Below are 24138 nucleotides of genomic sequence, written 5' to 3' on the forward strand. Positions count from 1 at the left end.
ATGCTTATAACCTGCCCCTCTGTACGGACCCCCGTATGCTTATAACCTCCCGCTCTGTACGGACCCCCGTATGCTTATAACCTGCCGCTCTGTACGGACCCCCGTATGCTTATAACCTCCCGCTCTGTACGGACCCCCGTATGCTTATAACCTGCCGCTCTGTACGGACCCCCGTATGCTGATAACCTGCCGCTCTGTACGGACCCCCGTATGCTTATAACCTGCCGCTCTGTACGGACCCCCGTATGCTTATAACCTGCCCCTCTGTACGGACCCCCGTATGCTTATAACCTCCCGCTCTGTACGGACCCCCGTATGCTTATAACCTGCCGCTCTGTACGGACCCCGTATGCTTATAACGTGCCCCTCTTTACAGACCCCCGTATGCTTATAACCTCCCGCTCTGTACGGACCCCCGTATGCTTATAACCTCCCGCTCTGTACGGACCCCCGTATGCTTATAACCTGCCCCTCTGTATGGACCCCCGTATGCTTATAACCTTTTGCTCTGTACGGACCCCCCGTATGCTTATAACCTGCCGCTCTGTACGGACCCCCGTATGCTTATAACCTGCCGCTCTGTACGGACCCCCGTATGCTTATAACCTGCCCCTCTGTACGGACCCCTGTATGCTTATAACCTGCCCCTCTGTACGGACCCCCGTATGCTGATAACCTGCCGCTCTGTACGGACCCCCGTATGCTTATAACCTGCCCCTCTGTACGGACCCCCGTATGCTTATAACCTGCCCCTCTGTACGGACCCCCCGTATGCTGATAACCTGCCGCTCTGTACGGACCCCCGTATGCTGATAACCTGCCGCTCTGTACGGACCCCCGTATGCTTATAACCTCCCGCTCTGTACGGACCCCCGTATGCTTATAACGTGCCCCTCTTTACAGACCCCCGTAACGTTTCAGGAGGTGGCCGTCTGCATCTGTGAAAAGCGATGGAAATCTCTCGAGTTAAAGACCAAAAATCTTTACACGGACATCCTGCAGGACATTCACCAGACCCTGACGCAGCTCGGTAACCCCGCCCCCAACACCCGGCTCCACCCCGCCCCCGGCTCCACCCCTCCCCAGCACCCGGCTCCACCCCACCCCGGCATCCGGCTCCACCCTGTCCCCGGCTCCACCCCGCCCCGGCACCCGGCTCCACCCTGCCCCCGGCTCCACCCCGCTCCAGCACCCGGCTCCACCCCGCCCCGGCTCCACCCGCCCCGGCACCCGGCTCCACCCTGCCCCAGCACCCGGCTCCACCCCGCCCGACACCTGGATATACCCCGCCCCGGCGTTCCCGTCCGGTGGGTTGTCTGGAGCTCGTTGTGACGTTTGTTTCAGGTCACATCATCCTCAACCCCAAGACCTTCATCAGGGTTCAGGACCGAGACGGACACATCACCAAACTCAGCGAGACGCCGCTGCTTACAGGTGAGCGCGACCGCTCGCGCTGGAACTTTCCTTCAGGGCCGGCCTCCATCACTAAGCGGGTTCATTTCCTCCGTTTTACAGACTCTGAAAATCTCCAACTCGACATCGACGTGAAAGAGGAGGAAGCCGATGACATCATCGTTACTAAGGCCGGCACCGGACACAGCGAAACAGGTCAGTGACATCATCAATACATAACTTTACACGCAGGGTAGAGAACGACAAGCACAGACCCCCCCCGAGGAGGGTAGAAACTCGTGAGCGAGGCGCGTGGATCTTTTGTCTCCGTGTTTTTCAGACTCAGAAAACTCTGAACTGAACATCGTGATAAAGAACGAGGACGGCGAGGAGATCCCCATCAGCGAGCAGACGCAGTCCCGGCAGAGCGACGGGAACACCGGTCAGTGAGTGGGGAACGCGCGGCCCCTGCGGGGTTCTAGAGCCAGCTTAGTGTCAACGATCCGCGGCAAATAAAGCGCGTCGTAGGGCGAGAGCGTCGCGTCTGCAGGAGACAGTCTCCATACAATGAGAATACGGGGGCGGCAGGCAGATCCATCGAGACCCCCCCCAACCAGCCCATTTACACCATAGCCTGCTTTGAGTGCAGCGGGTATGATGTCATATGCTGGCACTCTGGTGTCATACAGGGGGGGTCAGGTCTAGCACAGCCTCTGCCTCCCGCTACCTGAGCTCAGTAGACTGCCCTGTCATAGAAAGAGAGAACGTGGATAGGATAGACTGCCGCGACGGCACCGGAGGGTGCTTACCTGAGAGTGAGCGGACACTCCATCCGCTAGCCGATATTCACGCTGACCCCCTCACAGCACGTTCTGTATCGTCCGTATATCGCCGGCAGATTCCGTGGCGCTGTCCCCGTAGGCGAGCGTGAGAAGAGACAGCCGGCGTTGCATGCGCTTTAATGTCCGTGACAGTTGGGGGTCAATAATCTCTCATGTCGCAGATTCGGGGCTCTTTCCGGTGAATCGGAAGCGCGGCCGGCCCCGGATTTATTCTCCGGAGGTAGCCCAGAGGAGGAAGATAGAAGCCGAGAGGAGGCGTCGGAACACGAGGGTCACCATCGGCCAAGCGTGGCCCCTCTGGATGTCTCTGAGGGCCGAGAAGGGCTTTACCAACGAGCGCCTCGCCTTCTACCTCATAGACACCTACAGGTAACTGGCCCCCACCCCGGCCCCGGGGACAGTATTCAGTAATGCGACTGAAAGGCTGGCGCAGGGACGGGGTAATAAACACCATTGGGGTAATTATGGGATAAGATGTCCGGTTTCCTGCTTTGGGGGGGGTTCAGCAGCAGATCTTCTTTGTAAGAATTGGGGAGGAAGAAGGGGAAGGGGGGGTTGGGGGGTCGGTTGGGTAAAAGCTGACTCTGCCACCGGCTGCCACTCAGGGAAATAATTCAAAAAAGTGTTTTAATCAGATCCGCCATAAACGCCCGGGGGGGGCTTTAATAAAACAGTGACCTCTCTGTCTCTCTCTCCTACATGACGGTCTCTCCCCTCTGTGATGGCCTCTCTCTCTCTCTCCCCCCTCTATGACGGCCTCTCTGTCTCTCTCCCCCCTCCGTGACGGCCTCTCTGTCTCTCTCTCTCCCCCCTCCGTGACGGCCTCTCTGTCTCTCTCGCTCCTCCATGACGGCCTCTCTCTCCCCCCTCCGTGACGGCCTCTCTCTCTCTCTCTCTCTCTCTCTCTCTCTCTCCCCCCTCCGTGACGGCCTCTCTCTCTCTCTCTCTCTCTCTCTCTCTCTCTCTCTCCCCCCTCCGTGACGGCCTCTCTCTCTCTCTCTCCCCCCTCCGTGACGGCCGGTCTGTCTCTTGCAGGAGAGTTTGTGAATCCGAAAACTCTGAGGCAATTTTGGGCCGGAAGGAGAGCGCTCCCCGCGTCGGAGATTATCACGGTAACGGCCGCCGCTCGTCTCGAGTTATACTTTTGGTCTGTCAAGGGTTAACAATAGAATGAAGGGGGTATATAGAGATGTGTGTGGGGGGGGAACGGGGCAGGAGGGTATTTAGAGAAGACTGGGGGGGGCAGGAGGGTATTTAGAGAAGACTGAAGGGGGACTGGGCAGGGATTTTATTTTTTTACCCCATTATTTTTTGGGGGGGTAAGCACCATGTGACCCGGTTTCGTCTCAGGCGAGGGCTCGGCGGGCTGTTTAACGCAGGATGTGCTCGTCCAGCCCGCGGGTACCGGCGGTGCCGCTTACGATTTGGGGGCTACCTGGACCCCTCCATCTTTGGGGCAGTGGCTTGGTGGAGGGGGCAAAATAAATAGCTTCTGAACCCCTGTCCGTGCCGTTGGTTCGCGGGACTCGGCCGGGGTTTGTAGAAGGATCCGGAATGGAGTCGGCCTGAAGTAACGTCTCTTTCCGCTCGCAGGCATCGAGGTGACGGTGGGATTCTCGGGCGAGGAGAGTTCGAGTAGCGAGGAGGAAAAAGTGAACGGCGTCGGCAGCACATAAGACCAGCCGGGACTGTGATGTCATTAAGCGGGATGACGCCGGCGTCCGGCTCTGGACGGGTTAATCCGGCTCCTCACTGCGTTGCCAGCGCAGCTCGCGGGTCTCCTCCGTGCCGTCCGGCGGCAGGTCTCGTAGACGCAGACGTTTGACCCGGCTGTCTCCGGCCCCCGCGGACGGGCGTGTGAAGCCCGGGCTCCGCACGTTAGTGGTCGGTAGATGTGGTTTCTTCTGTTTGTTATCCGTCTGGTGAATTCCGCTTTAGTGTTTCTGCTTTCGTTTGGTAGAGGGGGGGGCGGGCGCGGCGGCCAAAAGGGGCCGACAGTCGCAGCCGGGGGGCCTTTTCTACTCATCGTTTGGGGGTTAAACCTTTTTCCACCTCGTTTAGGGCCCTGTTTGTAGATTCCTGAGGGGAGGAATCCTCGGTTTGTCAATAAATTATATTTTGTTATTTTGGGGTGAAGATGATGATTTTTCAGCCGACTTCCGATAATGAGAGTTTTACAAAAAAACATTTCACGTTCCGGTATCTTTATTTTTTTTTATAAATGTTCTCACGTTTACACAAAAGGGAGTAGTTTTTACCCATTTATTTCATTTCTAACCTTACTTAGAGAAGTGGAACAGCCTCCCAGCAGAGGTGGTAGAGGGTAATACAGTGAGGGGGTTAAACATGCATGGGATAGACATACGGCTCAACGAAGGGGGGTCCTCACTCAGCCGGAGGGAGGGCCGGGGGTAATACAGGGTTGTTTTGTGGGGTAATACACGGCAGACGTGACCCGCTGGCCGCTGGCGATCCTGAAAGAATAACCCCACTGGGGGGGCGGGTAATATGTGGGTCACCCCATTGGCGCATCGTCTGCAACCCGAACTGGGGCATCCGGCCCATCGGGGCAAATAAAGGCAGTTTATAGATTTTAGTTTTCTCAAATTTTTTAAAAAATTACATCTGAAGAGCATTAATGCGATAGAGCCTGAAATACCCCCCCAAACAACCCCCCCAACACCCCCCACACAAACCCAACATACACCCCCCCCCCGGGTGCTTCCCACCGACCGGCACAGAAACGACTCCAAAACCTCTGAAACTCTACAAAACATTTTATTACAGAAAAAATAGACATTTTTACAGAGGGGGGGGGTCAGCGCCTGGAGAAATCACCACCTGCAAAGAAAAGGAACTTATTCACTAAACCGAGCTCAGCATTTAACCCCCTGTCACCGAGCATTCGGAAGAGAGCCCTCTGGGAGTATAATGTATAGATAAATCAGTGACACCCTGTATAATGTATAGATAAATCAGTGACCGGCCCCTGTATAATGTATAGATAAATCAGTGACCGGCCCCCTGTATAATGTATAGATAAATCAGTGACCGGCCCCTGTATAATGTATAGATAAATCAGTGACCGGCCCCCTGTATAATGTATAGATAAATCAGTGACCGGCCCCCCGTATAATGTATAGATAAATCAGCGACCGGCCCCTGTATAATGTATAGATAAATCAGTGACCGGCCCCTGTATAATGTATAGATAAATCAGTGTCCGGCCCCTGTATAATGTATAGATAAATCAGTGACCGGCCCCTGTATAATGTATAGATAAATCAGCGACCGGCCCCTGTATAATGTATAGATAAATCAGTGACGGGACCCCTGTATAATGTATAGATAAATCAGCGAGCGGCCCCCTGTATAATGTATAGATAAATCAGCGACCGGCCCCCTGTATAATGTATAGATAAATCAGTGACCGGCCCCCTGTATAATGTATAGATAAATCAGTGACCGGCCCCTGTATAATGTATAGATAAATCAGTGACTGGCCCCATGTATAATGTATAGATAAATCAGTGACCGCCCACTGTATAATGTATAGATAAATCAGTGACCCGGCCCCCTGTATAATGTATAGATAAATCAGTAACCGGCCCCCTGTATAATGTATAGATAAATCAGTGACTGGCCCCATGTATAATGTATAGATAAATCAGTGACCGGCCCCTGTATAATGTATAGATAAATCAGTGACCGGCCCCCCGTATAATGTATAGATAAATCAGTGACCGGCCCCCTGTATAATGTATAGATAAATCAGCGAGCCGGCCCCTGTATAATGTATAGATAAATCAGTGAGCCGGCCCCCTGTATAATGTATAGATAAATCAGTGACTGGCCCCATGTATAATGTATAGATAAATCAGTGACCGGCCCCTGTATAATGTATAGATAAATCAGTGACCGGCCCCCCGTATAATGTATAGATAAATCAGTGACCGGCCCCCTGTATAATGTATAGATAAATCAGTAACCGGCCCCCTGTATAATGTATAGATAAATCAGTGACTGGCCCCATGTATAATGTATAGATAAATCAGTGACCGGCCCCTGTATAATGTATAGATAAATCAGTGACCGGCCCCCCGTATAATGTATAGATAAATCAGTGACCGGCCCCCTGTATAATGTATAGATAAATCAGCGAGCCGGCCCCTGTATAATGTATAGATAAATCAGTGAGCCGGCCCCCTGTATAATGTATAGATAAATCAGTGACCGGCCCCTGTATAATGTATAGATAAATCAGTGACCGGCCCCCTGTATAATGTATAGCTAAATCAGTGACCGGCCCCTGTATAATGTATAGATAAATCAGTGACCGGCCCCCTGTATAATGTATGGATAAATCAGTGACGGGATCCCTGTATAATGTATAGATAAATCAGTGACCGGCCCCCTGTATAATGTATAGATAAATCAGTGACCGGCCCCTGTATAATGTATAGATAAATCAGTGACCGGCCCCCCTGTATAATGTATAGATAAATCAGTGACCGGCCCCTGTATAATGTATAGATAAATCAGTGACCGGCCCCTGTATAATGTATAGATAAATCAGTGACCGGCCCCCCTGTATAATGTATAGATAAATCAGTGACCGGCCCCCTGTATAATGTATAGATAAATCAGTGACCCGGCCCCCTGTATAATGTATAGATAAATCAGTGACCCGGCCCCCTGTATAATGTATAGATAAATCAGTGACCGGCCCCTGTATAATGTATAGATAAATCAGCGAGCCGCCCCCTGTATAATGTATAGATAAATCAGTGACCGGCCCCTGTATAATGTATAGATAAATCAGTGACCGGCCCCTGTATAATGTATAGATAAATCAGTCACCGGCCCCCTGTATAATGTATAGATAAATCAGTCACCGGCCCCCTGTATAATGTATAGATAAATCAGTGACCGGCCCCCTGTATAATGTATAGATAAATCAGTGACCGGCCCCCTGTATAATGTATAGATAAATCAGCGACCGGCCCCTGTATAATGTATAGCTAAATCAGTGACCGGCCCCTGTATAATGTATAGATAAATCAGTGACCGGCCCCCTGTATAATGTATGGATAAATCAGTGACGGGATCCCTGTATAATGTATAGATAAATCAGTGACCGGCCCCCTGTATAATGTATAGATAAATCAGTGACCGGCCCCTGTATAATGTATAGATAAATCAGTGACCGGCCCCCTGTATAATGTATAGATAAATCAGTGACCGGCCCCTGTATAATGTATAGATAAATCAGTGACCCGGCCCCCTGTATAATGTATAGATAAATCAGCGAGCCGCCCACTGTATAATGTATAGATAAATCAGTGACCGGCCCCCTGTATAATGTATAGATAAATCAGTGACCGGCCCCCTGTATAATGTATAGATAAATCAGTGACCGGCCCCCTGTATAATGTATAGATAAATCAGTGACCGGCCCCCTGTATAATGTATAGATAAATCAGTGACCGGCCCCTGTATAATGTATAGATAAATCAGTGCGTGGCGGGGTTATGGTGGTAACAGGACGGGCCGTGGGGTATCAGACCGGCCCCCGGTACTCACCCTGGCAGCTGCTGCACTCACAGCTGTGAATGACCGGCAGCACAACGGGCTCCTCCTCGCCGTCGTCGCACTGGAGGTTCAGGATCCTCACGGGACTCACGGGGTCCAAGCGGTAGCTGCAGCAGTCGCACACGGTCTGGAGGTAGGGCTCCTGGGGGCCGGCGGGAGAAACGCGTCACGCACCCTTCACTGTTATATGAACACGACTGGCCCCACCATTCAGGCGAACCCGGCAACCGCCCGGCGATGGGCAGCTGGGGGAGGGGGCAGCGATGTGGAGCTGACGTGTCACTATAGCGTGTCGTAGAACACGCCGTGTTAATCCATGCGCGTTAATGGGGCCCCCTAATATCGCAAACCGTTACACCCCCCCCGTTTGTATTTATGATACGCAATGCGGTACAATGCAATCTGCAGTATACCTGCCAAGCATCCCTGTTTAGTTTAGTCAGTCCCTCTAGCACCCCATCCCATCAAGCACATGAAAGGCATATTCTTGACATACAGACGGCCCCTGGATCGGCCCCGTGGCCCCTCACCTCTGGCAGAACGTGTGTCCATGACACGCACTGGCCTCGGCAGAAGCTGACCTCCACCTGCTCCAGCCGGCAGCCTCCTTTGGTGATGCTGCGGAGCTCGGTGTGGAGCCGGCAGACGGGGGACGGAGCGTCTGTTGAGAGAGAGACTTGTTACTATTAGTCGAGACCCCGTAGAGCGAGATCACCAGGACGGGGCCCTGAATTACTGCCCCGTGGCCCCGGTGGGAGGTATGAGGGGGGCTTCCTACCGATGATCTCCTGCCGGCAGACGGGGCAGCAGTCTCCGGGCTCCTGGACTTTCACGGCTCCCTGCGCACAGAAAAGAGTTAATTAACCAATCGCACGCTGGCATTATCCTCCAATCAGCATTAATAATCCCGCCCCCGTAGTGTCAGAGTGTATTACGGTGTTAAAAAACAGAAATACTATATAAATGTGAAATAAAAAGAAGAAGAAGAAGAAGAAGAAGAAGAAAGCTCCGCACCAAGTACTCGGGGGATTCGGGGGTTAAACACCCAAAAACATGAGAGTAGCTGATCTTACATCATGAAAATATTATAATAAACGGAGAGGATTCGACGATTTACATCACATGATTACATCACACGTTTCCAATCCGTATCTCATCACAGGGTTAAAGAGAGCGATCATTCACGAGATTTACGGTAATTCCTGACATCATCGTCACAGAGAAGAGTATTTACACCGATGTGAGATCGCTGCTATCTGATTGGATGTAATCAGTGAGTTCGCTGCTATCTGATTGGATGTGAGATCGCTGTTATCTGATTGGATGTGAGATCGCTGTTATCTGATTGGATGTGAGATCGCTGCTATCTGATTGGATGTAATCAGTGAGTTCGCTGCTATCTGATTGGATGTGAGATCGCTGCTATCTGATTGGATGTGAGATCGCTGCTATCTGATTGGATGTGAGATCGCTGTTATCTGATTGGATGTGAGATCGCTGTTATCTGATTGGATGTAATCAGTGAGATCGTTCTTATCTGATTGGATGTGAGATCGCTGCTATCTGATTGGATGTAATCCGTGAGTTCGCTGCTATCTGATTGGATGTGAGATCGCTGTTATCTGATTGGATGTGAGATCGCTGTTATCTGATTGGATGTGAGATCGCTGTTATCTGATTGGATGTGAGATCGCTGCTATCTGATTGGATGTAATCCGTGAGTTCGCTGCTATCTGATTGGATGTGAGATCGCTGCTATCTGATTGGATGTGAGATTGCTGCTATCTGATTGGATGTGAGATCGCTGCTATCTGATTGGATGTGAGATTGCTGCTATCTGATTGGATGTGAGATCGCTGCTATCTGATTGGATGTGAGATAGCTGCTATCTGATTGGATGTGAGATCGCTGTTATCTGATTGGATGTGAGATCGCTGTTATCTGATTGGATGTGAGATCGCTGTTATCTGATTGGATGTGAGATCGCTGCTATCTGATTGGATGTGAGATCGCTGTTATCTGATTGGATGTGAGATCGCTGTTATCTGATTGGATGTGAGATCGCTGTTATCTGATTGGATGTGAGATCGCTGTTATCTGATTGGATGTGAGATCGCTGTTATCTGATTGGATGTAATCAGTGAGATCGTTCTTATCTGATTGGATGTGAGATCGCTGCTATCTGATTGGATGTAATCCGTGAGTTCGCTGCTATCTGATTGGATGTGAGATCGCTGCTATCTGATTGGATGTGAGATTGCTGCTATCTGATTGGATGTGAGATCGCTGCTATCTGATTGGATGTGAGATAGCTGCTCTCTGATTGGATGTGAGATCGCTGTTATCTGATTGGATGTGAGATCGCTGTTATCTGATTGGATGTGAGATCGCTGTTATCTGATTGGATGTGAGATCGCTGTTATCTGATTGGATGTGAGATCGCTGCTATCTGATTGGATGTGAGATCGCTGTTATCTGATTGGATGTGAGATCGCTGTTATCTGATTGGATGTGAGATCGCTGTTATCTGATTGGATGTGAGATCGCTGTTATCTGATTGGATGTGAGATCGCTGCTATCTGATTGGATGTGAGATCGCTGTTATCTGATTGGATGTGAGATCGTTGTTATCTGATTGGATGTGAGATCGCTGCTATCTGATTGGATGTAATCCGTGAGATCGCTGCTATCTGATTGGATGTGAGATCGCTGCTATCTGATTGGATGTAATCCGTGAGTTCGCTGCTATCTGATTGGATGTGAGATCGCTGCTATCTGATTGGATGTGAGATAGCTGCTATCTGATTGGATGTGAGATAGCTGCTATCTGATTGGATGTGAGATCGCTGCTATCTGATTGGATGTAATCCGTGAGATCGCGGTTATCTGATTGGATGTGAGATCGCTGCTATCTGATTGGATGTAATCAGTGAGATCGCGGTTATCTGATTGGATGTGAGATCGCTGCTATCTGATTGGTGCAGTTTCTTACCTCGGGGCAGTGCAGCGGGGGGCATCCGGCTGCGCAGACTCGGAGTCCATTCACACATCGACAGATCTCACACCCATCCTGCCAATCGGTGCCAGGCTAGAAGACAAAGCGTGGTCTGGGGTCACTGATTGGTCAGGGGTCAGGGGTCACGCAAACAGCGCTGGCCAATGGTCTCTTATCGTTCGTTTCCAAATCCTCCCGCCACCATCCCGACAGCCACAGAGGCCAAAACTAACCGAGCCTACATGTCCTAGAGGTTCCAGCCACGTGCGCAACAAACGCAATAAATATAAACGTGGGATCAGGAAGGTCCCTGCTGGACGGGTCGTGGCCCCCGAGGGCCTAACAGAGACCGGTTATGTCTGGAAATCTCCGAAGAGTCTGTGGGATCAGATGCTGCGCAGGGTCGGGGGATCCGAAGATCCGGAGACACGCGACACGAGCGCGACTCACCAGGTACACGTGTCCGTCGTGTTCACACTCGCAGTGCGCGGCCGTTACACACATCCCACTGCGGCTCCGGTACCTGCCGGCCTCGCACGCGCACCCCTCCCCCGCACCGCAGCTCCTGCGCGGCTCCTCGTACACTTCCTGACACGTCCGTTCACAAAAGTCGCCCTCCGGGGAATGTCTTCTCCATCTCTCCCCGGCAGGACAACCTACGGCAACAGCAAGAGAATCAGTGCACGCCACGGGGGTCCACAGCCCACAACGGGGGTCCACAGCCCACAGCGAGGGACCACAGCCCCCAACTCCGATCCCCCCGCTTTCCGGCCCCCGTGGCACTCACTGCAGTCTTGGAGAGAGCATTTCCTCTGGCGAGTGGATTCTCCGGCACATTCCTCTCCATCATAGAGCCGCTGCTGAGTGTGATGTCGCTGAGACGTCTGCACTCCACTCCCACACGTCACTGAGCAAGGAGACCACTCCGTCCACGGAGACCACTGACAGTCCACTACACGCGTGGAGAGAAGAAAAAACAGTGAAAGGACCGGTAATATGTAGTCGCGTGGAAATGCCCCCTGGGTGGAAATGCCCCCCGGAATGGGTTCCGCTCTGCTCACCGTTACAGGTCTCCTGGGTGCAGCCGAAAACCCCCGCGTTACACGTGCTGCAAAACATACAAGAAACACGCCACTGATAACCAACACACATAACAGCGACACGGCCACACGAGACGCCACGTATCCGGCTATCAGACGCGATGACATCATCAGACCGAGACACCTGGCGACAGACATTGACACACGTAGTATTTTTGGAGAGTGAGCGCCCCGTGGCAGACAGACGGAGTTAGGACTCTGATCCTCGCCTGAGATACTGAGCAGGAAGATGAGCGTTTCTTCTGCTCGCATCCCAGCGCCCGGCGACCTGAACTCCCCCGGCAGCGCCCGGCGACCTGAACTCCCCCGGCAGCGCCCGGCGACCTGAACTCACCCGGCAGCGCCCGGCGACCTGAACTCCCCCGGCAGCGCCCGGCGACCTGAACTCCCCCGGCAGCGTCCGGCGACCTGAACTCACCCGGCAGCGCCTGGCGACCTGAACACACCCGGCAGCGCTCGGCGACCTGAACTCCCCCCAGCAGCGCCCGGCGACCTGAACTCCCCTGGCAGCGCCCGGCGACCTGAACTCCCCCGTCACCATACAGTATGGTGCCCGCCCCGTGCCCTCTTACCAGTTGTTACACTGGTGATACAGTATGGTGCCCGCTGGGAACTCTCTTGCTCTTTCCTCAGCGGTGAGGTTTCCGGCCCAGGGGAGAGCGTCTGAGGAGCGCAGGGAACACGGACAGTCCTCGGGGGCCACACAATCCCCGTCCTGCAGCACCTGGTAATAGCGGCAGAGACTCAGTACCGCTGCGTACAGAGACAGCCACGCCCCTCCCAAGCCGACGCCCCTCCGCTGCTCTTGAGCAGTCACTTACCTTCCCTGTGGGGCAGGAGCAGCCCGGCTCACAGGTCTCTTCCACGCACCGGGTGTGAGGCTGGAGATCGGCGCAGGAACGTGGGCAGGAATTGGCGCAGTCGCTATAAACCTGGCCTCCGGGACACTCTGCAGGAGAAAAACACGGACGTGGTGGGAGGGCGGATATCTCTGAGGACACGGCCTGACCGCACGCGTGGACAGGGAGTGCGGGCTCGGGTACCTGGGGTGCAGTTGTGCAGGTTGCAGGATCTGTGGAGAATCAGTGGCGTGGGACACTCGTGGCCCCCGGGCTCTGCCGGTACCAGGACGGTCCTGTTCCTCTCGGATATCCCTCCTCCGCAGCTTAGACTGCAGTCTGACCACGGAGACCACTCGCTCAGCACGCAGTCAGCTGGAGGAACAGAGACGGGTCAGAGAGGACGTGGCCCCGACGCACAGCTTAATCTCAGACAGTCCACGGACCCTCCCACTCTCCACGGATCTCCCACGGACCCTCCCACTCTCCAGGGATCATTCCACGACCCTCCCTCTCTCCACGGATCATTCCACGGACCCTCCCTCTCTCCACGGATCTCCCACGGACCCTCCCACTCTCCAGGGATCATTCAACGGACCCTCCCTCTCTCCACGGATCATTCCACGGACCCTCCCTCTCTCCACGGATCATTCAACGGACCCTCCCTCTCTCCACGGATCATTCCACGACCCTCCCTCTCTCCACGGATCATTCCACGGACCCTCCCTCTCTCCACGGATCTCCCACGGACCCTCCCACTCTCCAGGGATCATTCAACGGACCCTCCCTCTCTCCACGGATCATTCCACGGACCCTCCCTCTCTCCACGGATCATTCAACGGACCCTCCCTCTCTCCACGGATCATTCCACGACCCTCCCTCTCTCCACGGATCATTCCACGGACCCTCCCTCTCTCCACGGATCATTCCACGGACCCTCCCTCTCTCCACGGATCATTCCACGGACCCTCCCTCTCAGTTAGTTGCAGGAGTGATGCGTGTGCGGTGTAGAGATGTGGTGTGAATGTTTGTGTGTGGGCCACGCACCTGGACACGGAATCCCGTTACATTCTTCTGTCTCCCGAGTCTCGTCCCCGCACGGCGCTCCCTCCGGGCTCTTCTGCAAACACGTGCGGCCCCTCTGTCTGCGCCCCCCGCCACAGCTCACAGAGCAGGGGCCCCAGTCCGTCCAGGGGCCGTAGGCCGGGCACTGCAGGTCTGTGCATGTGAAGGTGCCGTTAACACACGTGCTGCGGGCAGAGAGGAGACCCAGTTACTGGGAAGAAGACCCCCCAGACACAATACAGAGCACCCCCCAGACACAATACAGAGCACCCCCAGACACAATACAGAGGACCCCCAGACACAATACAGAGGACCCCCAGACACAATACGGAGGACCCCCAGACACAATACAGAGGACCCCCAGACACAATACGGAGGACCCCCCAGACACAATACGGAGGACCCCCAGACACAATACAGAGGACCCCCCAGACACAATACAGAGACAGGACCCCCCAGACATAATACAGAGGACCCCCCCAGACACAATACAGAGGACACCCCAGACACAATACAGAGGACCCCCCAGACACAATACGGAGGACCCCCCAGACACAATACGGAGGACCCCCCCAGACACAATACCGAGGACGTACCAGTTATTGCATTGGATGCGCACCACGTCTCCCGGGTCGTACTCTATGGTGGCGTTGGCCGTGGGCAGCCCGCAGCGGCAGTCTGTCACCGGCACACACTTCCTGTCCTGCAGCAGCCAGCCCTCCGGACACCGGCAACCTGCGCGGGTCGAGACAGCAACGGGGCCCGTTATCACGCCGTACCAAACCGTCATGTGATCCAACACGGCACCACGTACCTGTCCTACACCGGCCCCGGAGGCATTCCACGTACCTGTCCTACACCGGCCCTGGAGGCATTCCACGAACCTGTCCTACACCGGCCCCGGAGGCATTCCACGTACCTGTCCTACACCGGCCCCGGAGGCATTCCACGTACCTGTCCTACACCGGCCCTGGAGGCATTCCACGTACCTGTCCTACCCTGACCCTGGAGGCATTCCACTTACCTGTCCTACACTGGTCCTGGAGGCATTCCACGTACCTGTCCTACCCTGACCCTGGAGGCATTCCACGTACCTGTCCTACCCTGACCCTGGAGGCATTCCACGTACCTGTCCTACCCTGACCCTGGAGGCATTCCACGTACCTGTCCTACACTGGTCCTGGAGGCATTCCACGTGCTCCCACAGGTCTGCGCAGGCTCGGGGACACTGGTTGGCGCAGGACATCTTAAACGCCCTTCCACGGTCCTCGCAGTCCTCGCCTTACATGGAGAAAATAAAAGCCACGGAAGAAGCGTCACCACAGAAGGTGGGGTAATCCTTAAATGCCCCCCTTTCATACACACTTCACCTCACCCCAGGGGCAGTAACAGTAATTTACACCCCACGGGGGCAGTACTTCCTTTACCCCCACGTCGCACTGGCACAGGTACTGTCACTATTAGCCCCATATTGGGCTGGCGGGCCCCCGTGTCGGCCTGGCGGGGCAGTTGCGCTCAGTTACCCCCGTGTCGGCCTGGCGGGGCAGTTGCTCTCAGTTACCCCCGTGCCGGGCTTACGGGGCAGTTGCGCTCAGTTACCCCCGTGTCGGCCTGGCGGGGCAGTTGCGCTCAGTTACCCCCCGTGTCGGCCTGGCGGGGCAGTTGCGCTCAGTTACCCCCGTGCCGGGCTTACGGGGCAGTTGCGCTCAGTTACCCCCCGTGTCAGCCTGGCAGGGCAGTTGCGCTCAGCTACCCCCGTGCCGGGCTTACGGGGCAGTTGCGCTCAGTTACCCCTGTGTCGGCCTGGCGGGGCAGTTGCGCTCAGTTACCCCCGTGCCGGGCTTACGGGGCAGTTGCGCTCAGTTACCCCCGTGTCGGGCTGGCGGGGCAGTTACCTGGGCAGGCTGCAGTATTGCAGCTCTCGGACTGGAACCTCGGACCCTCACACAGTCGGCTCCCCACGGGGTGGTGAACGTGGCGCCAGCGAACCCGGAACCCTCCGCTGCAGGGGGCTCTGCACGGACTCCACTCGCCCCACTCACTCCAGACGCACAGATCTGAGACAGAAAGAGACAGCCGGGGTTACAGTCTGAGTGCTCTGTGCCACGGGACGCGCCACGGGCACCCACAGAGCTTACACTCACTTTCACATATTTCGTCATCGGGGCAGAGTCTCTCCTGCATCATCTCCCCGGAACACGCCACGGAGGGGCCGCTCCACGGGAACCCGGTGAGACTGTTTAGGCAGAGCCGGTGCCGCTGCTGCACCGAGGAGAAGGCCGGGAGCAGAGTGTCGCCCGGGGGCCGCAGATCCAACGAGGAGGAAGGCAGGCAGGGGCTGCACGGAGACCACTCGGACCACTCGCTCAGAGACGCTTCCCCTGCAACAGATAAGAGATAATAGATAAGAGACAGATAATAAATACCGGTAATAGATAACAGACAGGTAACAGACAGATAATAGACAGATAATAGATAACAGACAGATAATAGACAGATAATAGATAACAGACCGGTAATATATAATAGACAGATAATAGATAATAGACAGATAATAGATAATAGACAGGTAATAGATAACAGACAGATAATAGACAGGTAATAGATAACAGACAGGTAATAGACAGGTATTAGATAAGAGACAGATAATAAATACCGGTAATAGATAACAGACAGGTAATAGACAGGTAATAGATAACAGACAGATAATAGATAACAGACAGATAATAGACAGGTAATAGATAACAGACAGGTAATAGATAATAGACAGATAATGGATAACAGACAGGTAATAGACAGGTATTAGATAAGAGACAGATAATAAATACCGGTAATAGATAACAGACAGGTAATAGACAGGTAATAGATAACAGACAGATAATAGATAATAGACAGGTAATAGATAACAGACAGATAATAGATAATAGACAGATAATAGATAATAGACAGGTAATAGACAAGTAATAGATAACAGACAGGTAATAGATAATAGACAGGTAATAGACAGGTAATAGATAACAGACAGGTAATAGATAATAGACAGGTAATAGACAGGTAATAGATAACAGACAGATAATAGACAGGTAATAGATAATAGACAGATAATAGATAATAGACAGGTAATAGACAGGTAATAGATAACAGACAGGTAATAGATAACAGACAGGTAATAGACAGGTAATAGATAATAGACTGGTAATAGACAGGTAATAGATAACAGACAGGTAATAGATAACAGACAGGTAATAGACAGATAATAGATAACAGACAGGTAATAGATAACAGACAGGTAATAGACAGGTAATAGATAACAGACAGGTAATAGATAACAGACAGGTAATAGATAATAGACAGATAATAGACAGATAATAGATAACAGACAGGTAATAGATAACAGACAGGTAATAGACAGGTAATAGATAACAGACAGGTAATAGATAACAGACAGGTAATAGACAGGTAATAGATAACAGACAGATAATAGATAACAGACAGATAATAGACAGGTAATAGATAACAGACAGGTAATAGACAGGTAATAGATAACAGACAGATAATAGATAACAGACAGATAATAGACAGGTAATAGATAACAGACAGGTACTAGATAATAGACAGATAATAGATAATAGACAGATAATAGACAGATAATAGATAACAGACAGGTAATAGATAACAGACAGGTAATAGACAGGTAATAGATAACAGACAGGTAATAGACAGGTAATAGATAACAGACAGATAATAGATAACAGACAGATAATAGACAGGTAATAGATAACAGACAGATAATAGATAACAGACAGATAATAGACAGGTAATAGATAACAGACAGGTAATAGACAGGTATTAGATAAGAGACAGATAATAAATACCGGTAATAGATAACAGACAGGTAATAGACAGGTAATAGATAACAGACAGATAATAGATAACAGACAGATAATAGACAGGTAATAGATAACAGACAGGTAATAGATAATAGACAGATAATGGATAACAGACAGGTAATAGACAGGTATTAGATAAGAGACAGATAATAAATACCGGTAATAGATAACAGACAGGTAATAGACAGGTAATAGATAACAGACAGATAATAGATAATAGACAGGTAATAGATAACAGACAGATAATAGACAGACAATGTATACACAGACCCCGGCCCCCCTGTATAATGTATATTTATACGCAGACCCCGGCCCCCGTGGACAGGCTCACCTTTGCAGTTGTTGCTGTTGCAGCGCAGCGCCCCCTGCTTGCAGAGGCTGGAAAGACAGCAGAAGCGGGCGTTATTCATACATTAACCCTTCACGCTCCTCTGCCACGCAGCCACTGAAAGGGTCTCCATTCCACCCCCCCGAGGTGGCGCTTCTGTACAGGAAGACTTAAGGGCCCCTGAGAGGCCGAGGCATACGTCTTCTCTCATTACACTGCAAACACTTCGAGACGGGGCCCCTGAGCACACGCACACCACTCTCACAGATCATACCACGCACACCACTCTCACTCACGCAGATCACACTCAGCCACGCACACCACTCTCACAGACACAGATCACACTCAGCCACGCACACCACTCTCACTCAGCCACACAGATCAAGGTTCCGTGGCTTTTCTGTGGGACCCCTGGTTCCGGGATTTGTAGTTCATTCCGTGTAGCGTGATGATGCATGACACAGGAGGCCCAGAGACGTCACTCACCATTCCCTACATCCCACGTGGACAACGTGTCCGGGCGGAATGGCCACAGCCTCCAGAGCCCCCTCACCGCTGGCCTGGGAGACGTACAGACAGCCGCACTCCGACGGACGGACACATTCTCCGTTCTGCTCCACCAACCCCTGAGAGGAGAGAAAGCGTCAGTGTCTGCGTGGCCACGTTCTCTGTACCACTAGAGGCCACGGCTCGCTTCGTGGGTATAGCGTGACACATATTATATTACGAGTGTGTTTCAGGGGCAGTTAATGAACATCCGGTTGCATTTGCCCCACAGACTTACCTCCGGGCAGTAACAGCCAGGCTGGCACGGGGCCACGTCGTGGCAGCTCTCCGGTCTCTGCACAGAAGAGCAGAAGCTGCCACAGGGGGAGCCACAGGACTGAAACTGAAACGGGGGCCGGCAGCTCGACTCTGGGGGACCAAGCAAAAACATATGAGCTCAGGGAACCCGCCTTTGCACACAGGGTAGTAGACACCTGGAATAGGCTTCCGGTGGAGGTAGTGCAGAAGAACCAGTTAAGGGGTGAGAATAAATAAGTAAATAGTGTTTGTATAAGTGGCCCCGTGGTTCCTCACTGATCTCTCTCACCGAAGCAGTCGGACTGGTTACAGGATCGGACGTCAGACTCCAGCTCCTCACACGTGTCTCCTTCAAAGCTGGGTCCACGGAGCCGGTGTCGGTGCTGGAGAAGAGCGTGGCAGGAGCAGTTGGACCACTCGCTCCACAGGCCCCAGTTACAGCCCCCTGTAGGAGACACACGGAAAGGTCAAGCCTACGTGAGACGAGGCTCTACGTGGGCACCGCAGATCTGCGACGTGTACCTGGCCACGTAAACGTGGGTTGCTGTAAGGATACTGCCCAGCTGCTAGGATTTACCCCGTGTACACGGGGCAGATCCACAGCAGACTGGATGGGCCTTCTGGCTCTTATCTGCCGTCACTTTCTATGTCACTTTCTATGTATAGGAAACACTAAGTCTTCCACAGCCACTCATGAGCAGTGGTAGCCCACATGTGGTCTGACCCTCCTGCCGTGGCTGTTTGGGCTGTGGACACGTACCTTTGCAGGGCTCAAGATAACACGCCTCTGTCTGGACACGCTCGCTGGTGTTGCATGGCGTGTCTGGGTCCTCGGGGGCGGGGCAATCGCATCTCCACGTCCGGCTGGTTATTCCGGTACCACAGGTTCGTGAACACGGACTCCAGTCTGACCACTTACACCGATCACTTCCTGCAAGACACACTCAGTGGCCTCAAAACGTGAGCCGAGCATCCACGGGGAGATTAGCTTTCAGTTATAAACCATAAGCCAATGCCGGAGCTCGTTACAACCCGAGAGCAACAAGTACCACGGAGGAAACGCACAAGTGCAGCAATGCTGATACAGGGCTTGTCTGCAGAGCTTGCAATCCAAAGAAACATCTGTGGAACCGCCGTGGTCGCAATCACAACGTAGTAAAGTCACGTAATGAAACAGCCGTCCCTACCTGTACACGGCCTGGTGGTACATTCCCGTGTCTCTGACTCTGGTCCCACGCAGTCCGTACCATTGTTGCGCGGGGGAGGGTCAATGCAAGCTCTTGTGCGGATTTGGACTCCTGAACCACAGGTGACTGGGCAGTCAGACCACGGAGACCACGGAGTCCAGTTTCCATCCACTAGAGTTTAGAAACACCTGTTTTACTAAATGTTTTTTCACAGTGATCCACAACCTGCCCCGGGGCCACGGACACGCCGAGCCCACGTGTTCATCAATAAAAATCATGAAAACATTTAAAAATGTTGGAATTCTGCACAAATGACACGGCTCCCACGAATACCAAGAATACCACGGATCCAGGCCCGGGTTATGCCCCGTATGACCCCGTTCATTCCCCTTTCGTGGGCAGTCCTTACCTCTGCACTCCGTGTCCCGGCAGTAATTCCCCTCCGGGGTGCAGATACTAGGAAGAGAGACAAAAAATAACGCGTGACTGTGAGAGCTGCACGTGGACAGACCGCCCGTGGGGTCATTCCCTACCACGGGGCAGGGGTAACTCAGTCTTTCAGCCTCGCTGGGACTGGATCAGTGGTGGGGCAGTTGTTTGCGGGGCAGGGGAGGTAAAATGAATTTGGGTGGACCCACCATTGCTGACATTCTCCCACCAGCCACGCATCCCCGACGTGCCCCTCAGAGCCATCCCGTGGGCAGAGCGTGGGACACGTTCCCTGGTGACACGGCTGAGACTGCGTTTTCGGTTCTTGGCATCCGGTGTCTGGTGACCCCGAGGTGGATGTCCTGAAAGAGGGGGGGGGGGGGTGGCAGTTATTAACCAATCAGGAATAATTCCATATAATGGGTGGCAGCGGCCACGGCTGGCTGACACGGCGTCACTACACACGTGGAAAAGATGGGAGAGGACCGTCACGGGTCCACGTCTCACCAGGACATTCCTGAACCCCTGATTAACCTCCTTACGTAGTCATGTAGGGCCACGTTCTGCGGAGAGAGACGGCTTCCCTGAGGCTGGGAGAAGCCACGGAAACATGAGCTCCACGTTTACCTGAACCGCGTCTGGAGGCCACTTCCACAAGACACGCTGCATTGTGACCACGTAGACCACTGACTCCACGCGCAGCCTGCGCTGGGGCAGGTGTGGTTGGTGCAGAGCAGGCGGCCGTCGAGGCAGGTGCAGTTGTTGCAGTTTTCTCGGAGGGCGCTCCCCGCCGTCCAGCTGTGGCCCCCAGCGTCCATGCACTCGCAGTGTGCCACGGGAACACACGCTCCGTCCTGCTCCAGGAGCCCTACGTGGCAAACAGGACACGGCAATCAGTGTCTGAACCCAACATACAGATTCCCTGCCATGCGGCACCTCCTCAAAGTTATTGCCCAGGGGGGAGCGGAACCTTTTCACCCCGCCGGGGGCAGCTCTGATTATCCACGTGGACGCCACGGGTGGAAATAAGAGCAAAAAGAAAAAAAAAACAGGTGCAAGAATTAGAGGACCGGCTGGAAACCTCCGTGGGCTCTAACCGGCCGGTTCTCGAGTGATGAGGAATGACCTAGAACCGAGTATCCGCAGAACATGTTCCACGGTCACGGAAATCAGGTATACAAAGCGTGGCACGTGACATACCTGGAGGGCAGCGGCACCCAGGCTCACAGCGTTCCCCGTCGTGGCACGTGATGCCCTGCTGGAGGTCAGAGCAATGCCGGGGGCATCGGGTGGCGCAGTCCACGCGCTCCATGCCAGCGGGGCAACTGTCAGCTTCGTGGACAAAACATACAAAACATTAGTGAGAGAAAACACTAAGCCGTGTGTTAGTCCCCCGGTGCCGTGTCGCGCTGCGTGTCCTAGACCCCCGGTGCCGTGTCACGCTGCGTGTGTTAGTCCCCCCCAATTCTCATCCCATGGCTACAGCAAATGAACAAAGTTGGTGGCTTTAGTGGCCACGTGGCCCCCGGCTCTTACCGCAGGGGTTCGGATTGCAGATGCGGATTTGATGCTTCTCTCCCACGCAATCCTTTCCACCGTTTTTCGGGGGGGGGCTGGTGCACGAGCGGCTTCTCACCGACTTTCCCCCGCCACACGTGCGATCGCACCAGGACCACGGACTCCACTTGGACCATCCACCGTCCACTGAAACGACAGGAGGAGATGACACATCATACACCGGCGTGGGCCCTGGGAATTGGTGGCTGCGTGGGCAGCCGTTCACAGCGCTCCGTGTACCTTTACACGCCTGCAGGTTACAGAACCTCCGCTCCACGTTCCCGGTCAGGATGTCCACGCACCACGAGCCGTCTGCCCCCGGCGGGTTGTAGGTACGAAGTCGTCTTTGTTGCCCGACTCCGCAGGATCGAGAACACGAGCTCCACTCTGACCACGGGTTCCACGTGCAGTTACTGTGACGACACTCGTCCTCCGCGCAGGGCTCGGCGTCTGGGGGGTGGTAAAGAGGTTTAGGACCCAGCTCGTGGCTCGTGGCCCCGGATTAGAATGTTCCGTGAATCAGACAGACCTGAACACTGGGCCAGGTTGCACTCTCGCTCCTGGAACAACTCCCCGGAGCAATTCCATCCTCCGTGGCAGAAGCGTGAGCGTGTCTTCACCGCGGGGGCCGCGCTGTCCGTGCACGTTTTAGAACACGGAGTCCACGGTGACCACGGGCCAAATCCCTCCTCCGGTCCTATAGGGAAGGAAATCCGGCGGAGAATCAGCTGCCTGCTTCCGGTCCACGGATCTGCTTTCCACCCCGTACTACGTTACTAATTCTCAAACGTGAGCCTCATTTACAGATCGCCTTCATGTCAAGTACAGAACGCGGCACGTGGCCAGGAGTAAGAGTGCGTCCCGTGGCCAGGAGTAAGAGTGCGGCCCGTGGCCAGGAGTAAGAGCGTGGCCACCAGAGGGCAACGGTGATGTATTTCTGACACCTCTGTTTTTTCTGGCTCTAGATTAACCCAGCGAGGAGACTGAACATCCAGCTCCGTGGCTGCCAGTAACCGTGGCCCCTACAGAATCCTTACCTGCAATGTCCGACTTTGGCTCCTGTGTGGGTCCCACGAGATCTGGAAGAATAAAACAAATCCGTGGCCATAAAATCAGAACAACATGCAGAGTCACGTGAGTTTTCAGGACCTCAGCGGTCTCTTCTTCAGATGGAACGAATCAGCGAAAGTGGTCGGTGGAGGGCAGGTAATTTTCCATAACTGGACCACGTGACCACGGGAGTAATGGAGGCGGATGAGCAATAAGAAGGACTTTAAAACTTCTACCCCAGATATCCCACGGCTGAAGATAAACTAAACAACAGCCACAGAGGACACGCGTGAAACACGAGGTGATGAGGGAGAGCGCTGGGACACGGGCAGAGAGGACGTGGAACGTGTCGGGGGGCCTCTCACCTTCGCACTCCGGGGTTTGACAGTATTTAATATCAATGACCGGCCCCTCGCACGCTCGCCCCCCATTGGCTGGCGCTGGATCCGAACACTCGCGTGATCTTGTCATGTTCCCAAGCCCACCGCAGGACACGGAGCAGGGAGTCCACGGACCCCACGGGGAGAGACCGCCATCCACCGGACAGGAAACAAATGAACAATTCAGCCGACCATTATCACACGTGCTGCGGGAAAAAGCGGGCAAACCGTGAGACCCCCAAATGTCACGAGACCCCCAAACACATTACAGAGGACATTCCACGGACACCACGGAGCAGCAACCGAGCCAAATATTCCCACATTATACCCAAAAAGTGAGAACCGTACCACGAGCTGCACTCATGCAGGACCTTCTCTCCAGGCATCATCTCTTCTCCCACCGCGACTCGGACGCCGTGGCTCGTGAACAGTGGGGTCTCATCACGTGGATTTGCGGAACGGTTCCTCAGTCCCTGTACGGACTCCTCGGTCAGGACGCACGGACACTCCTGTGTGAGACAAGCGGACGGCGGGCGGCTCGATTACTTCCTCCCCTGTATACGTGGAAGAGATTTTACCCTCCGTGGGGCTCGTTATAGGAATCTGCCCCACGTTTCCACGAATCAGGGGCGGCTCCTTGTAACGGAGATACGGGAGGAGAGAGAGCGTTACGCGTATATTTGCCGGT

General features: G+C 53.6%; 2 protein-coding genes across 2 annotated transcripts in view; one reads left to right on the forward strand and one right to left on the reverse strand.

Moving 5' to 3' along the window:
- Positions 1-876: 876 nt before the first annotated feature.
- On the forward strand, positions 877-4358 carry LOC128496810 (uncharacterized). Its single transcript, XM_053466611.1, has 7 exons — positions 877-1030; positions 1345-1434; positions 1516-1608; positions 1733-1834; positions 2396-2603; positions 3270-3346; positions 3828-4358. Exons 1-7 carry the CDS (start codon positions 877-879, stop codon positions 3908-3910), a joined length of 807 nt encoding a protein of 268 aa, XP_053322586.1. The 3' UTR covers positions 3911-4358.
- Positions 4359-5033: 675 nt separating this feature from the next.
- Positions 5034-24138, reverse strand: part of LOC128496811 (SCO-spondin-like) — a 77810-nt gene continuing 58705 nt past the window's right edge. The window contains exons 83-114 of the mRNA XM_053466612.1: positions 23799-23959; positions 23436-23656; positions 23058-23099; positions 22550-22717; positions 22261-22470; positions 22000-22167; positions 21664-21795; positions 21091-21331; positions 20673-20825; positions 20444-20610; positions 20035-20205; positions 19608-19778; positions 19137-19292; positions 18828-18958; positions 18530-18669; positions 18047-18093; positions 15970-16206; positions 15721-15882; positions 14990-15106; positions 14422-14560; positions 13808-14010; positions 12965-13135; positions 12743-12870; positions 12494-12645; positions 11883-11929; positions 11609-11773; positions 11272-11477; positions 10819-10914; positions 8605-8665; positions 8357-8487; positions 7818-7968; positions 5034-5075 (exon numbers count right to left, since the gene is read on the reverse strand). Of these exons, the coding sequence (XP_053322587.1) occupies positions 5053-5075; positions 7818-7968; positions 8357-8487; positions 8605-8665; positions 10819-10914; positions 11272-11477; positions 11609-11773; positions 11883-11929; positions 12494-12645; positions 12743-12870; positions 12965-13135; positions 13808-14010; positions 14422-14560; positions 14990-15106; positions 15721-15882; positions 15970-16206; positions 18047-18093; positions 18530-18669; positions 18828-18958; positions 19137-19292; positions 19608-19778; positions 20035-20205; positions 20444-20610; positions 20673-20825; positions 21091-21331; positions 21664-21795; positions 22000-22167; positions 22261-22470; positions 22550-22717; positions 23058-23099; positions 23436-23656; positions 23799-23959 (4668 nt within the window). The 3' untranslated portion in view covers positions 5034-5052. The remainder of the gene's footprint in view (positions 5076-7817; positions 7969-8356; positions 8488-8604; positions 8666-10818; positions 10915-11271; positions 11478-11608; positions 11774-11882; positions 11930-12493; positions 12646-12742; positions 12871-12964; positions 13136-13807; positions 14011-14421; positions 14561-14989; positions 15107-15720; positions 15883-15969; positions 16207-18046; positions 18094-18529; positions 18670-18827; positions 18959-19136; positions 19293-19607; positions 19779-20034; positions 20206-20443; positions 20611-20672; positions 20826-21090; positions 21332-21663; positions 21796-21999; positions 22168-22260; positions 22471-22549; positions 22718-23057; positions 23100-23435; positions 23657-23798; positions 23960-24138) is intronic.

The sequence above is a fragment of the Spea bombifrons genome, chromosome 5 (assembly GCF_027358695.1).
Source record: "Spea bombifrons isolate aSpeBom1 chromosome 5, aSpeBom1.2.pri, whole genome shotgun sequence".
Taxonomy (NCBI): domain Eukaryota; kingdom Metazoa; phylum Chordata; class Amphibia; order Anura; family Pelobatidae; genus Spea; species Spea bombifrons.